At 34.6% G+C, this 17,112-nt stretch overlaps 1 protein-coding gene across 1 annotated transcript; it reads left to right on the top strand.

Moving 5' to 3' along the window:
- The first annotated feature begins 8,079 nt into the window (after positions 1 to 8,079).
- On the top strand, positions 8,080 to 13,527 carry LOC149414481 (post-GPI attachment to proteins factor 6-like). The gene is made up of 4 exons (XM_089644191.1): positions 8,080 to 8,095; positions 9,461 to 9,703; positions 11,049 to 12,176; positions 12,797 to 13,527. Exons 1-4 carry the CDS (start codon positions 8,080 to 8,082, stop codon positions 13,525 to 13,527), a joined length of 2,118 nt encoding a protein of 705 aa, XP_089500317.1.
- Positions 13,528 to 17,112: the final 3,585 nt, after the last annotated feature.

Below are 17,112 nucleotides of genomic sequence, written 5' to 3'. Positions count from 1 at the left end.
AAATACTTTTTTTTTAAATCTTCCACATGTGGACAGACAATGGTCACTCGGTCGAGTAATCGCTCAACCCCTCACATCAAACTTAGCTGTCCAATTCCTACTGATTTTCTATGTTGTTATGTATATAATTATAATTTTTTTCATCCCACATCATAAGTGCTCCCTTGTCTTTACAGTGTAAAGGTAGGGAGCTATGTCGCCACCCGGTTGGGCAGCGTTGCGAGTCACATATTTTAGCACCAAGTTATATTTTATTCATGCAAATAATAAAAAAGGCATAAATTATTTTTTTATTGTATTTTATTTCCGTATAAAATAAAGTGATATTTTTTAGAGATTGCGATCTTTGCCCTTTGAAAAATAACCGATGTACATTAGACTCCTTGGGCCTGCTACCAATCGTCTGGAGCCAGTGAGACTATGGCATCCCCTATTGGGGTATGTTGTGATGCTAAAGGTACTGGGGAAGGGAAGAAGATAGGTAAGAGAAAGATAACCGATGTACATTAGACTCCTTGGGCCTGCTCCCAATCGTCTGGAGCCAGTGAGACTATGGCATCCCCTATTGGGGTATGTTGTGATGCTGAAGGTACTGGGGAAGGGAAGAAGATAGGTAAGAGAAAGATAACCCATGTACATTAGACTCCTTGGGCCTGCTCCCAATCGTCTGGAGCCAGTGAGACTATGGCAACCCCTATTGGGGTATGTTGTGATGCTGAAGGTACTGGGGAAGGGAAGAAGATAGGTAAGAGAAAGATAACCGATGTACATTAGACTCCTTGGGCCTGCTCCCAATCGTCTGGAGCCAGTGAGACTATGGCATCCCCTATTGGGGTATGTTGTGATGCTGAAGGTACTGGGGAAGGGAAGAAGATAGGTAAGAGAAAGATAACCCAAGTACATTAGACTCCTTGGGCCTGCTCCCAATCGTCTGGAGCCAGTGAGACTATGGCATCCCCTATTGGGGTATGTTGTGATGCTGAAGGTACTGGGGAAGGGAAGAAGATAGGTAAGAGAAAGATAACCGATGTACATTAGACTCCTTGGGCCTGCTCCCAATCGTCTGGAGCCAGTGAGACTATGGCATCCCCTATTGGGGTATGTTGTGATGCTGAAGGTACTGGGGAAGGGAAGAAGATAGGTAAGAGAAAGATTGGGAAGTACCTGGTTATTAACCCTTCAGTACTTTCCAAACATTTGTTCAGTTTGCAATATTTTATGTGTAATTCAAACACATCTTATTTTCTTAATTTCCTTAAAAACAAATCATGTTTTAGAAAGAAGATAAAAAAATATATTTCTAATGTGTGCATTTTAAATAAAAATTACTATTTCCAAATATTAGAATTTTAATAGCAAACGTGAAAAATGTTTTCAGAAACTCTAACCACATTTTTACTTAATATTTTACTTTAAATTTGGAGATCTCGATAATTTCGAAAATATATTCATTTTGTTTGAGTATTTCGTTAGAAAACTGTACCTTCACTTTAATCTTGTTCATATAATAAAAAATAAGAAATAATTTGCAAAACAAATTAGTACAATAGCGGCGCGTATTAAGAGTTTTTAATTTTGGATATTTTTAGGATTTTATTAATGGATACCAGTATAAATATTTGAGAGAAACTGGAAATTATTATTGTTCAATTATGTATTTCTGAATGATAGAAAAAAATATATAAAAATACTTTTATAAAATATAGACGCCCTATCATATTTGACCTTAAAACACTGAAGGTGTTAAGATCTGGTCACCATCCACGGCTAAAGCCATTAGAAGCAACGTTTCAATTCTGAATGGTGATCTCACATCGGGGCGATGCTGAGAGTATATTCCACTCTAGAACGTGCCGTCTGTAAAACACTGAAGGTGTTAAGATCTGGTCACCATCCACGGCTAAAGCCATTAGAAGCAACGTTTCAATTTTGAATGGTGATCTCACATCGGGGCGATGCTGAGAGTATATTCCACTCTAGAACGTGCCGTCTGTAAAACACTGAAGGTAATAAGATCTGGTCACCATCCACGGCTAAAGCCATTAGAAGCAACGTTTCAATTCTGAATGGTGATCTCACATCGGGGCGATGCTGAGAGTATATTCCACTCTAGAACGTGCCGTCTGTAAAACACTGAAGGTAATAAGATCTGGTCACCATCCACGGCTAAAGCCATTAGAAGCAACGTTTCAATTCTGAATGGTGATCTCACATCGGGGCGATGCTGAGAGTATATTCCACTCTAGAACGTGCCGTCTGTAAAACACTGAAGGTGTTAAGATCTGGTCACCATCCACGGCTAAAGCCATTAGAAGCAACGTTTCAATTCTGAATGGTGATCTCACATCGGGGCGATGCTGAGAGTATATTCCACTCTAGAACGTGCCGTCTGTAAACCATATATTATTTTAAATGATGAATTTATGAAATAATACAAATCAATCAAATAAAATTTGCTTGCTGGATATGGACCCGCGACCTCCGGATTTCTAGAGAGCCTCACACCTCAATTACGAGGCCGCTTATTACAATGATACACCAGTCCCCAAAAAAAGAAAAAAAAATTAGATATATATATATATTAATATAATTTTTTTTATCTAGTAATTAATGTATTATATAATAAAATTAAAAATTCTATATACATATAAATAAAACATTTATCTTTTTCTGCTTCAAATAACACTAAAAATCGCTGTCCAATTACTAATGATTTTCCATATTTTTGGTTGGAAAAAAAAACAACTAATTATTCTTATAAAATTTAAAAAATCTAAAACTTAGGACGGGTTGTTTCGGAGAATCTGACCAAATTCATCAAATTTCAACGTTCATTTTCAAGTTCTGTGAAAGATTTTTTCTAGTTCTGTTTTTATTTCAGTTTTGTCAAGCAACTAGCCTACAATGATATAAAAACAGAACTTGAATAAGTCTTTCACAGAACCCTAAAATGAACGTTGAAATTTGATTAATTGTTCAAATTCTCCGAAACAACCCGTCCTTAGAGATTTGCGTGTAACGGGAAATTCCCATAAATGATTGGCTTGTATTGTAATATGTAAAGGAACATGAATTCAAAAATTTATACAAAACAAATGATTATATTAACATTTTATGTACATTGCTATAGTTTATTCTAATTATATAAATAGAAAAAAATGACTTAGTCTAAATATAAATCAAAGAACACTATGTGACGGACCCCATCCATTGGCGCAAGCGCGACACTAAACACATCACTGCACCTCGCCCCCCACTCCTTTACATCCAGCTACAGTGACGACGGGATTTGCATGGCAACAATAACATAACAAATCTGCATTTAAAAACTTCTCGGGTATGACAAACCCGATCTCAGTCACGTTGGGTTAATTTTACACGCATTTTCAATCCACGAATCATACCGTCGTTCCCCTAAATAAAACCATTATTACGAATCGAGTAACTTCTGAGTAGTAGCAAGAATAACGCAGATAACCAGGATGATCAATGTTACGGTTTCTAATACTTTAAATTAATCAAATACCATTTACGTATTTCTCGAAATGTTTAAGCTATTTATCGTAGTCATTATTCTATTGATTATTCAAGACAGGCGTTCTGAATCTGCGGTCCGAGGCCAGAATCGCACATTTTATCTTAAATATAAATAACACTTACGTCCGTGGGGATCCCTCCAGAAACATTTGAGATTTTAGTAATACGTTCAACAGAAGTCGCTAAAACTAAGGGAACATAAATAACTTTTCCAAAGAAACGAAGTTAGCAGTCCACAATGGAGTGCTGGTACCTACCCTGATGTATGGAAGTGAGGCATGGAACTGGCAAAGAAAGGATGAAAGTAGACTGAACGCTGTTGAAATGATATCTCTGAGGCGTATGTGTGGTAAAACCATGTTTGATCGAGTGAGACATGTGGAGATCCGTAAAGAGTGCAAGGCTGACGTAAACGTAACGAATAAGATTCAGAAAGGGACGCTTAGATGGTTTGGGCATGTAGAGTGAATGAACGAACAAAGGAGTGTAAGGAAAATTAATGATGCCAATGCGAATGGTAGCAGAAATCGGGGACGCCCGAGGAAGACATGGCACGATCAAGTGAATCAGATACTCGAGTCGGGTCATGTCAAGATTCAAAATAATAGAAGAGTATGTATGAGACGATGTATGAACGTGATTGAGGCGAGAAGTTGTTTGGCGGTCCGTCCTCTCCGCCCACTCCTGCGGGGAAACGGCGTGATGGTTAGTTAGTTCAATTAAAATCACTTGTCCCACGAAAAGAAATTCTAAATTTTTTTCTCTTTGTGAAAAAACTACTCAATAAAATTGACGATTTCTGTCTAGGTAGGTTTACAAAACGAGATAAGATAATAAAAAAAGAAAAATGTAATATTGATTAAAGTAGGTAAAATTGCGTGCGATACCAGATAAGGTCCTTATCATTTGGTTAATCATCAAAAATAAACAATGGAGGTACGATTCTCCTTCTGTCAAACAAAACGTCATCGACGTAATATTCACATGTCAAAATTATTTTAGAAAATTGCTCCAATTTTTGGCAATTTTACGAGAAATTTTGTAGTTTTTCTAGTCAGTTTTTGGTCGTAGCTTCAACCGAAGAATTTTATATTAAAAATACACATTTTTAAAGTGATTTTTACAATTTAAGTGATAAATTATAAATTTAGAGTGGTTTAAAATTGAAACGCTTGTTTTGGAGTATGTTTACAATGAATTGAGAACATCTAGAACAAATTATGTAGTGTTTTGATTGGTTTTCAGTTCCCACATGGTGGTAAATAAGTGATTTAAATTCGACAGTGATCTTTACAGCATTTCAGTGATGTTTAACATCGTTATTGTGATTTTAAATTGTAATTTAAAGTAATGTAAAGGTATCTTAATTCTATTTTTATTGGAAACGTCTGATTTTATTAACAGTTCAGTTGGGTTTTTCAACGGTTAAAGCCGGTGTTTTATCAAAAAATGTATTTTAAAATTGCGTTCTGCCTGTTTTTCTTCGCTTATGATGTCTTCGGTGAAGAGTGCTACAATGAAAATTACAGATTTACTGAAGTAGAAAAAAATAACTGGACTATAAAGTTAAAAAAAAATGCCATTCATATTAATGATAGTTGGGAACCAAAATTTTCAAAAAATTTAGAAGACTTTTACGTGGTTGACAGAATTCCAGTGACTTTTGTAAGTCAGTTCAGAGTAAACTCTGATATTTCGTTGTTATTTTATTCTATTCCTCAAGACACGGAAGAGTCCATCATCACCTTTGTGGCACGTGAACAGAAAATCAACTCCGTTGGTAAATGTATATTTTTTAATGTGTTACTAATAAAATCACTTCAGATAATAAATATGATTCATTCCGATTTATAGATAAGAGATTTTACTAAGAATTTCCGGGTGTACAGAGATTTGATTGATTTTTATTTATTTATCCAATTTTATTTATTAATTTTATTTTATGGATACCTACATGATTTAGAGCAGGGGTGCTCAAACTTGAACTGCTGGCGATCTACCTCAATATTATTAGATTCCGACCGATCGACTCTGAGAGGCTGCAAGTATGTGTGATGCAGGATTGTCGTCTATGTAGGTAGGGTGTATCGTGGCGCAGGTATAAGTGTATATATAGGGACGTTGCATAATTGCACGGCCACGAATCCACATAGAATTTGGAGGAACGACAGAAATTAGTTCGCAATATGCATTTTCTTGAGTCAAGGTAGGTGGAGGTCTGCACTGAAAAGTCAATGAAAAAACTTATATTTATTCAAAATCGCAAGTTTATTGGTTCTTACGAAAAACAAACGAGTTCTAGTTTCTAAACTTAACTAAATAATGACTTTGGATGTTGAAGCGTGGCACTGCATGCCCTCAGCATACTTTTCATACGATGGTGCGTAATTACCGAGTGCTAATCGCAAGCACGATGACATATGTTCATCAGTTAGTCGATTGCTATATTTTGAATTCTACAAGCTACAAATACATAATAAAAAAGAAGACATGAAAAATGGGAAATTTTTCTCGAGATCGACTCAAAAAGCACTCGCGATCGACCGGTCGATCGCGATCGACCGTTTGAGCACCCCTGATTTAGAGAGTACATGTGGTTTTTTGTGATATTTCACCCTCCATGCTAGGGATAACCCTGTGTTATGGCGGGTGAATTTTACAGTTTGCGGACATAGAATCTATACATTACTATAATATATAAAAAAATAAGAAAAATGATGTATAGCTAGTTTGGGTTGCAAGAAGAGAATGGAGAAGTTAGAGAATTATAAGAAGATTAAAAATTATTAGTAAATAGATCACACATAGGAATTATTTAACTCATTACCAGAAGATATTAAAAATGAGACATGTTATTCAAAAATAAAAACGAAAATTAGATTGTTCTACCTCCGTCAAACATAAAAACTATTAATATTGTGGATCAAGATAAGTATCAAGTTCAAATTAAATATATTATTATAAGCTAATACATAGAAAAAGTGAGAGATTTCTTACAATTAAACTGATTGATCAGTTTTGTAGGATCTAAGTAAGAGAAAATAATGTACAAATAAAAAAAAACTGAATAAACATATATATAAAAAAAAACACTAATTAATTACGTACCTACATACTTTACCTCTAAGTTAGGGAATAAGGATATATTATGTTTTCTCTGAAGGTGATTAAATTTATAAAGTGTAGAATGAATGGGTATTGTAGTTGTAATGTATTCCATGTGTAAGGATCCATTTCGTAATTTGTTTTTTAAAGGAATGGGGTTGAATCGCGGTTTTTAGGTTTTCAGGGATAAGGATAAATATTTAAGGAGCTAGGAAGAAAATAGACAAATTGTCTTTGAGCTGACGTGGTATGTAGTGAAGGTACTTTGTAATGACCGTTGGTTATTGTTCTGGTGGTGTAGTTGTGTTGTAAGAGAGTTTTGTTTTTATATTTGAAGAGGAAATGTATTAGCGAAAATTTTAGGTGGAGTTGTCGTATGTTTAAGACCTTATACTCTATGAGGAGTCGAGTGGAGGGGTTATTATGGATTAAAGAAAGAGCTTCGTTTTTACCAGATACCCTAATATTAATCATCCGTACAACTCCAGTAAAATATTGGCAGTATCAACAACTCTAGTCGCTAGGTGCGCTAGCGTAATATATTGACGTTAACGCTTCCTAACACATAAAATATGATTTAAGATTTTCACGGCCAAAAGTATTTTTGTTATTTGTTTTTCGGGTGTTATGCCGTGTTGCGCAACACGGCATAATACCCCAAAAAACTTCCTAACAAATATTTATATTAATACTGATAACAAAAATTATCCCTAAAAGTAGGTTCTTTGTTTGCAGTTTACGGACGTTATCATTACAAACAACAAAAATAATCATTTTCAGGATTCAGGATTTAGGATTTCAGGATTTCAAGAGTCATTTTCAGGATGCCAAAAAAACGTTGATAGGTTATTTGGTGAAATATAACAAGTTAGTAAAATCTTAGCAAATAAAATGTTATTGATTACATGAAAAGCGTAATTATCTATCTATGTAAAATGTAAATGTTCGTTTGTTCAAAATCTTAAATTTCCTCAAGTTCTTCACGTTTGCTTTGAAATTTTCACACAACGTTGCGTTCGAATACGCGTGTGTTTTTACGTATATTATATAGATGTCACATGTGACAGGTGAACACAAGTTTTTTTAAACCAGTGTCATCTGTTGGATGTAAAAGTAAAACGCGCTATTGTTTCTCTATCTGCACAGACATACTGAGCCGCAGCAACGCGTCGCGGGATACAGCTGGTAAATACATAACATTTTTTTTAATTTCGAAGCCATCAAAGACAGAGATAACAGCCGCTTTAATATTTGTTTACTTAAAAAAGAGGTCAAATCGAAGTCTGATATCCATTTCTTTAATTTATTAATGTATAATTAAGAATTAATTTTAAAAAAAGATAAAAAAACATTAAAATGTATGAAAGAAAACCAAAAGCGCGTGTGCAGCATATCATGCCGTATCATATCATTCATATGCCATCACAATGTTGAGAAATGTCCGAAGTTGAAGGTATATTATAGGACATTTTCCATTTGGAGAAAGGGTAGGTGAATATTTAATTATACATATATTATTTTTTATTTAAATGTGCATAATTATGATGTTGAGATGGAGAGGAGACAATTTTAAATAAGGCTTTATATAAGAGAGGATAGCTATTTAGCGAATAAAGAAAAATCTGGGATGGTCAAGCACGTTATTTTTCAAAGATGGAAAGGTAAAGAACAATGTCCAGTTCTCATTCTAATAAGTGGGGATTTTTTTTTTAAATGGGGGAGTTGTTGAAACCATATGTTTGATGGTACAGTCCTTTGTATCGAGGCATAGAATTAACATTTTTGCAATTCACCCTAAATTCTCATTTGGGCAAAGACATTATTTGTACCAGGCTTAACTTCTATTCAAAAGCCTTCCAGATCACATTAAGTTGTCAAATTCCTTGTGTACTTTTAAAAGAATGTTACATTTATTATTTGTGCTATCGAGGATTTCCAATTTTTTTAACTTTGTCCTTTTAAACTGTGGCATTATATGTTGTAACGTATATTTTTCATCCTTTTCCTTTTATAATGTATTTTTTTTTCTTTCTTTCTTCTCTCCTTTTTAAAATAATAGTTTTACTATATTTTTTTGCAATTAAATATCAATATAATATATATAAATATAATGGTAATCGTACATGTTCACTACATTAAACTGTAATGAATTGACTGGAATTAGATTAATATTTACCCAATTCGTAAAAACGTTTATGTAACTATATTGTTCTCTTCATAGACATATGATATATTCATATGTCTGTGGTTATCTTAATATATAATCTTTTAGTTATTTTGTAAAATTATTAACCTCAACACAGGCTTGTCTTAGTGAGGTTAAAAATTCTAACGTAAAAAATTTACGGTGTAAATAAACAATAAACAATAAACAATAAACAATAAACAATAAACAATAAACAATAAACAATAAACAATAAACAATAAACAATAAACAATAAACAATAAACAATAAACAATAAACAATACACAATAAACAATAAACAATAAACAATAAACAATAAACAATAAACAATAAACAATAAACAATAAACAATAAACAATAAACAATAAACAATAAACAATAAACAATAAACAATAAACAATAAACAATAAACAATAAAAAATAAACAATAAACAATAAACAATAAACAATAAACAATAAACAATAAACAATAAACAATAAACAATAAACAATAAACAATGAAAAATAAACAATAAACAATAAACAATAAACAATAAACAATAAACAATAAACAATAAACAATAAACAATAAACATTAAACAATAAACAATAAACAATAAACAATAAACAATTAATGATGTAACTTATTTGCAGCCGGAGAATGCACGGTGCGCGACGTGGAGGTGCACTTGAAAGCGCGCTCGTTCCCCACGGTGCATCCTACCAACGGCAGCACGCCGGCGCACGTGCTCGGCGGGCGCGCCCAGCACGCGGTGCTTCTGCGCTCGGACACCAACACGATGGAGCTACGGTTGGACGCACCCGAGCCCGGAGAGTGGTACGGAGCCACCTTCGTGAGTTGGACGAACCCGAAGTTGGACCCAATTGAACAGCAAGGTAATTATTATCCAGTGAACAACTACAAATAAAACATTTATTCAAAAAAGCCTATGCTATTGTACTAAACTCTACAGTAAAATCCCACTCTCATTCGAAACTGACAACAATATTATAAGGGAGTGACAGAATGAAAGGTAATCCCAGTATCGCCCTGGTGTGAGACCACCATTATCCTCGAAATGGCTTTTTTTATATTAACTCCACACAGGAGGCCCTGAAGAAAAAAAATTCCCTCAGGGCCTATGTCATCTTTGGGGATGCTGAGTGGAGGGTCTTTTTGTGGAGACGAAGGAGTGAACATGGGTCTTGAAGAGTCCCATGTTGTAGGAGGGAGGAAACACAGAGGCCGGCGGTTCGTTCCACAGCCGAGCTGTTCAACTTAAGAACGAATCGTAGAAGCGACCCGTTCTCATGTGACAAATGTCAACCGTGTATAAATGTTGAGCGCGCGTTTGGCGTGTATCCCGACTACGCACCGGTGCCGAAGGGATCATTGACGCTAGTTTCTCAGAGCAGGAGATACTATGTGAGTTTACAATGTATGAGTGGTGGGTTAGAAACTAGGGATGACAGACCTATGAATCTATCTCTCCTACTAGAGTGCAAGGCGATTAGTTTTACGAGTCCGGTGGAGAGGTCAAAGGGTCTTACTCAACAAACCTCTCAGTTGATAAACAGACGCATCCTCCGCCAATACCTGAGCCCCTGCTACCTCACAAAACGTAGTTAACCACTTGGGGTGACCTATGGCAGAGTTATTGTTTATCCAATGCATGGTACCCGGGGCGGCGGTATTCAAACCCTCCTTCCTAAACGTAATAGCAATAATCGAGTACCAATGGAACGGTCAATTTCCATGTCTGACATTCTCTTTTCAGTGTAATAAATTCAATAGAATTATCAAAAAGATGGACTTTGTTCATTCAAATCTGGCTCTTAAACTATCAGTAGTATATAACTCATCAACAGAGCCAATTGAAACAACTTAGGCTTTCCACAAGGATCGATGTTGGGTACATTTTTATTTGTAATTTTATTTAAAATACTGCAGGTGTTGGATATTTGAAGGCAATTTGGATACACATTATATTATTATGAACTATGGAATGAGTATGAAAAATAAAGAACAGATGAATATCTAAATCAAAAAACAGATTATAATATGAAGATAGAAGATGCAATTTAATATTATATATTGATCATTGGCTTATATTGTTAACATTTTATGATTTTAAATATATATTAATTTGGCCAGTGCAAAGATGCTTTTAACAAGAACAAAAAGTATTTAATTCTTTCTTATTGTATATGACCAATAATGATAATTATTTATTATTTTCAGGTCTCGCCATCCAATGCAGGACCATTCTATATACAGACATACGAGCGAAGAAAGCTATCACTTCTACAATAGATTGCAGACAACCCATGAAATTCACACTCAGAAATAATGCCAATAACGATACCAGAGACGTGTATAAGTGTTTTCTGGACCACCAAGAAATGAACCAAGAACTGCAACTGATAATCGTTTCCGAATGCACAAATTGCAATTGGGCCGTGTTCAGATTTCAAGCAAAAAGTTTACCGAGTCAAGACAAAGCCAAAAACATAATTGACTGTACTATAGATTTGTCTGATGTATTAGATTTTAAATTTAACATCAACCATTTTCCTAATGAATGGCATTATATATCTATAACGTACAGCAAACTTGGCTATGTTAGATTAGAAGAGGAACAGTTAGAATTATGTAAGAATGTGTTAAAAGTTAATGAAATTGAGGAAATTAAGGTAACAGAACTTGTCAGAGAAAAGAAAACAGGCTATTTTGCAATTGATTACAATCTACCGTCAACTTCTGATGCAGCCAAACCAACATATTTACAAATTGATTCAGAAATTGTAGAAACGTTAAAATTAATTGTTAATCCAGTTGTCGATATTGGGGGCACTTTAACAATGAAGTTAAGTATGAACCAAAGCGTTAATGTGGAAGATTCAAGAAAATTTGTCGTGTGCATTGCTCAAGGGAAAAAAATGATTCCTCAAGAAACTGGATCTTGTGATTTCAACGGTATTTCATCGAATGCTACAATAATATTGAGTCCTGGTGACGTTAGTACCTTCGAAGATTTGGTGCATATACCTTATCCAGATTCCGGAGCGTGGTACGTGTCTTTTGGACTGTTTTGTATCAGTGGATTAACTGATGAAATAAAGGCTAGAATCAATGCCAATATGACAGAATTTGGATTGCAAATAAATGAAGGGATCAAAGTCAATGATAAAAATGCCAACGATAGTTTTGTAAAAGTCTTTGAAGAAGGTTCCTGCAATGCCAACGTAGATGTGTCCATTTTCTCGGCCAGCTGCATTCAAGGATCTTGCGGGAAATACGGAGAGTGCAACGCCTTTGTGTTCAATGGATATCTGCTGTCCCAATGCATCTGCTTAGGCGGCTACTCCGGTGAGTTTTTCATTTTATTTAGCTGTAATACCAAGTCTTATACATTATACAGTTGTAATAACTGTATGATATCCAAATATTACATTTATCTTTCACCCTCATCTTATGACACCGAATATTTGTAGAATGGACTGACTTTTTGGAAATTGCCTAAGCCAACTAGCCAATCAATCATCACGCCGTTTCTGCGCCGAGGTAGGCAGAGAGGATATATCGTCATACAGCTCTGTATTTTTTACACATTAACTCTACACAGGAGGCTTTGAGAAAAATAATTTCACTTAAGTCGTATGTCATCTTTGTAATGCTGTGTGAAGGTGTGAGGGCAGAAAGAAAACTGAGGGTCAATGTCCAGGCTTGAGAAACGTATGAATCCATCCCTTTCACTGCAGTCAAAAAGGTTAAAGCGGCTTCCTCCTGGCCTCTACCGATCCGGACCGCCACAAGACCTGAACAAACCTCATACCATGGTTCCGGACATCTCTGACAGTCATCAAACGTCGCAAACCACTCGAGGTGACCAGAATGGCGGTATGAAGCTAAATTGCGTGCGATTCCAACTTTCTTACCGTTATTCCGGACATATAATCACTAATTAAACGGTATTTTTTCAATTCCAGGCGTAGATTGCTCAGACGGTACCAACGCGCCGCCTCCCAGTGAAACCCTCACCGCAATTCTCTGCCTTACCATCAGCAACATCCTCTTCATACCATCCGTCTACTTTGCCATCCGCAGAGCCTACTACGCAGAAGCCTTGGTCTACCTGTCAACTATGTTTTTCTCCACATTCTACCACGCATGTGATGCGAGTGACAACATCACCTATGGCCTCTGCATCGTCAGAATGGGAGTCCTGCAGTACTGTGACTTCTTTTGTGGACTCCTGTCTTTTTGGGTTACTCTTGTAGCAATGGCATCATTAGACAAACGCATCGTGGCAGTTTTACACATATTTGGCGTGGTCATAATTGCTTTTGGAACTGAGTTAGACAAATTCTCAATGCTTGTGTTTTTGATTCCCATCGTTATTGCTTCAGTAATTGTTTTCACTGCGTGGGGACTGCGTTGTAGAAAGACCCGAGCTTTATTTCCAGTTAAGAAGTATTGGTTGTTCTTTCTACCTTCTGGACTCATTTTGGTAGTTACTGGATTGCTCTGTTTCACGCTTCTGCAGACAAATTCGAATTATTACATTGTCCACTCTATTTGGCACATGACTATCGCTTTGAGCATTGTTTGTTTGCTTCCTACAAAGTTGTATTTTTTACCTCCAACGGATTTGCAGAAGGATTTTATCAACGGGAATGATACGTTGTACGACGTGGATGAAAATTTTAATAGTTTATGATTGCATTAAAGATGCTTAACTTTTTAGGTATTAAAAATAAAATGAAAAAATAAATAATGTATTTTTATAAACCTTGGTATATTTTTTTAAAAATTTTTATGCTACTTTTTATCTGTTCCCAACCTTTTGAAGTCAGTGAGACTATTGAATCCCCAATTGGGGTATGTTGCGAGGCGGAAGGTAAATGGGAGGGAAAGGAGATGGGATAGATGAAGGTGGGGCTGTACTTGGCTGTTCCGAGCTGGTCACCAAATACAGCCAAAACCATTTCAGTAAATTCAAGCAACGTTTTGACTCTGAATTGTTGTCTTTCACCAGAACGGCACTGAAAGTATCTTCCGTACTGCAAACATACTAAACTAGATTTTTATCTTTCAGATTTTCGTTTAGGAATTGCTTACATTGTCTTTAATAATTAAATATTACAATTTGAGGTTATACTCTCCAAGTTATTCCGAAAAATAAATATTCATCTTAGACTTGCAGAAAAGTCAATAGATGTCGCACATTAAAATTAAAAAAAAAATATATATTTATCTAAAGACCCTGTCTAGATTGCATTTAGTTCGGGTTGAATCTAGTGATCATACACAAAGATAGTTGCCAATAAAAATGTGCGGTGAGAAAAATGAAGACAATGTTGATAGTTCTTATTCGAATTATGATACAGTTAAATATGACCGGAGGAGATAGGGTCCCATTAGCTCAGTGGTAGAGCGGTGCCCCGGCAAGGCAAGGGTCCTTGGTTCGAGTCCTAGATGTGACCGTATCTTTTTCTCATTTTTCTGTTTCAGATTTTCGTTAAGGAATCGCTTATATTGTCTTAAAAAAATAAACATTATAAAATACATCAAACCGTTGATATAAGCCCCCTAAAAATTGATTTTAAAACTTCTGACTGGATTTACTAGAAAGAAAGCTTTAATTTAAATTTTAATATTAATTAATTTTATTTATTTTTATTTTTTATTGAATGAATAGTTTATACATATAAACAAACAAGTCCTGCTAAGCCAATTGAATTGGCTTGTCAACAGGTGCTTAAAGTTTAGTTACATATACATTTTAGAAGTTATAATTTACATCTTATATCTACAGATTTTCATACAATTTTTCATACATATTAAAGTAATTTTTTTTTCCGATAGCCAATTTTTCACCATATATTTAACCTTATTCATAGACTTAGATTGCTTTATAGTGTCAGGTATTAAATTAAATATCTTCGGTATGTTGTATTCAAACGTTCTCTGTCCGCATTTATTATTAAATTTCAGAACTATTAACCCGTCATTCCGAATCTAGTACTGTATTTGTGTTCTAATTTTTATTTATGCTGCGGGGTAAATATATGCTGAATTATAATTTTTTTCCATAGAATAGCCTTAACAGGTAAAATTTTGGCACTCTGAAACAGCAACGGTGTATTATGTCTTTGTTTGAAAATATTAGGGACGACTAGTAATTTTATAATAGCGTTTTGAACAACTTGGACTAGTTTCAGATTGGTTTTAGTAGTATTTCCCCATATTTTTAATCCATATCTTATAATAGATTCAGCCACTGACATATAAATTATTAAAGGAAAAAATGAAATGAGTACATTCTGCCAGCAATTGATCTGAGTCTTTTACAAGTTAATAAAAAGTCATTCCACAAAACCGACTGCAAATGTTATGTAGATTTATCAGTTTCCCAATTGTTCTATAAGTTTCCAGATACCGTGTATTACGATATTGAGGTGGTCACCTTTTTATGAAAATGTATTTTATAAAAAAAAGAGTTTATAAAGAGAGTCGAATTAGTTTTTCGATTTCTTGAAGTTATACATAAGCCTTTGAAATGAACTTTGGTAAATTCGGCAAACGTTTTTTTATTTATTTAATAGTCTTAAACATTCATATTTTACAGTGTTAGAAATTATTTGATCACTGACCAATAAATCTAAGTCCCAATTGAAAAGAGAAAAATTTATCACTAAATAATATAAAATAAAACCGATATTCGCGTCTGTCTTTTTGTGCGCTTAGTTTTTCTAAACTCGCATCGGATTTTGATAGGTTTTCACTATCATTTAGAATTTTTTTCCGAAAGGTTTATCTATATAATATATGCATATTATATTTATAGAAAGTACATTGCTAACGTTGGCTAAACCTTATGAGATAAATAAAAATAGTCAACTACTTAATTGTAGATATTAAAAATGCCTACAGAAAAGTCCACACTGGTATATGTCTATATTATAAGGATAACCCCCAGCAACGCCAGCAACACCTCAGATAATAACAATATAATATAAGGAGTTCTGATAAAATACAATTACTTAAATATAAAATAGGTGTTTTTTGAAATATTTTTTAGACTTGCATTTAAACATGGAGTGAGCATCATCAATGGTGACAATAAGAGAAACTCCTGTTATTAAATAGTGCTCTTATTCTGATGTTATTCTTCTGTTATTCTGCTGTTATTCTTCTATTATTCAGGTGTGCTGTTATTAATTTGTGCTGTTATTCTGCTGTTATTGTAATGTTATTCAACCGTGCTGTTATTCTGCTGTTAATACTTAAATCAGAACAGGAAAAAAGAACAAATTGTATGTAATGGAATTAGAGGAATCTCTGAAGGATTAACGGACGAATGACCAATACCTCCCGCTACGGCGGAAGGTGAAGGGGTAAGAGAGATCAGTTGGAGAGGTCAAAGGGTCTACCAAATCCAGGGATCTGGCACGTTGCGCAGCTGCTGGAAAGGCGCACCATACACCTCACGGATGAACCCGGGTCCCCTATTGAAGTGACCTATGGCAGAGGTGTTGGTTGTCCAATAAATGGTTCCCGGGACGACGGTGCCTGAACCCACCCCTCAAAACGGAATGTGCGAACCTTGTGAATAAATGGCTATCAAATTTAAAAATAAATTTAAAAAAAATGCAATTAAAATAATAAAATACGTGGGGTAGATTAGTAACCCCTACCGGCAAAACTACTTTTATGCTTTTTATAATAACCTATTGAGTAAAACCTCAGAATGTTCTGTTGAAGCATTAAAGATAGAATTTAACAAAAAATTTGAAACTTTTTGAAAATACAGAAAATCAGAAAAAGATTCAGTCGCATCTACAAATTGAACCCAGGACCAAAAGCAAAGCCCCGGCATGGCAAGGGCGAGGTCCTGGGTTTAATTCCTAGCTTTGACTGAATCTTTTTCTGTTTCAAATATTCGTTTGAGAGTAGTTAATACTGTCTTCATTGATTAAATATTACAATTTGAGGTTTTACTGATTAAGTTATTTAAAAAATGAAAAAATATTCATCCTACAAACTTATAAAAAAGTCAATAGATGTCGCATATCAAAATAAAAGTTGATATATATTTAGCGAGGACACTATCTTGATGTAATTTAGTTTGGAAAGAATCTTTCAATCATACATTGAGATGGCCGCAAGTAAAAATATGCGTTGAGAAAATGAAGATAGTGAGTTGGTAGTTTTAGTCAAAATATGACATAAGTTTTGTTTAGCATCTTGGGCATGCCGGAGGTATATGATGAAATATCATAAAATATGTATTATCATTATC

This window comes from Hesperophylax consimilis, chromosome 20, assembly GCF_061612785.1.
Source record: "Hesperophylax consimilis isolate HC1 chromosome 20, BYU_Hcon_1.0, whole genome shotgun sequence".
Lineage (NCBI taxonomy): Eukaryota > Metazoa > Arthropoda > Insecta > Trichoptera > Limnephilidae > Hesperophylax > Hesperophylax consimilis.
Note: the sequence above shows the minus strand (reverse complement) of the source record. Positions and strands in the feature narration are given on the sequence as shown.

Coding starts and splice junctions, on each gene's coding strand:
- LOC149414481 (XM_089644191.1), top strand. Junction 9,704..11,048: donor GGACCCAATTGAACAGCAAG/GTAATTATTATC, acceptor TATTATTTTCAG/GTCTCGCCATCCAATGCAGG. Junction 12,177..12,796: donor CTGCTTAGGCGGCTACTCCG/GTGAGTTTTTCA, acceptor TTTCAATTCCAG/GCGTAGATTGCTCAGACGGT.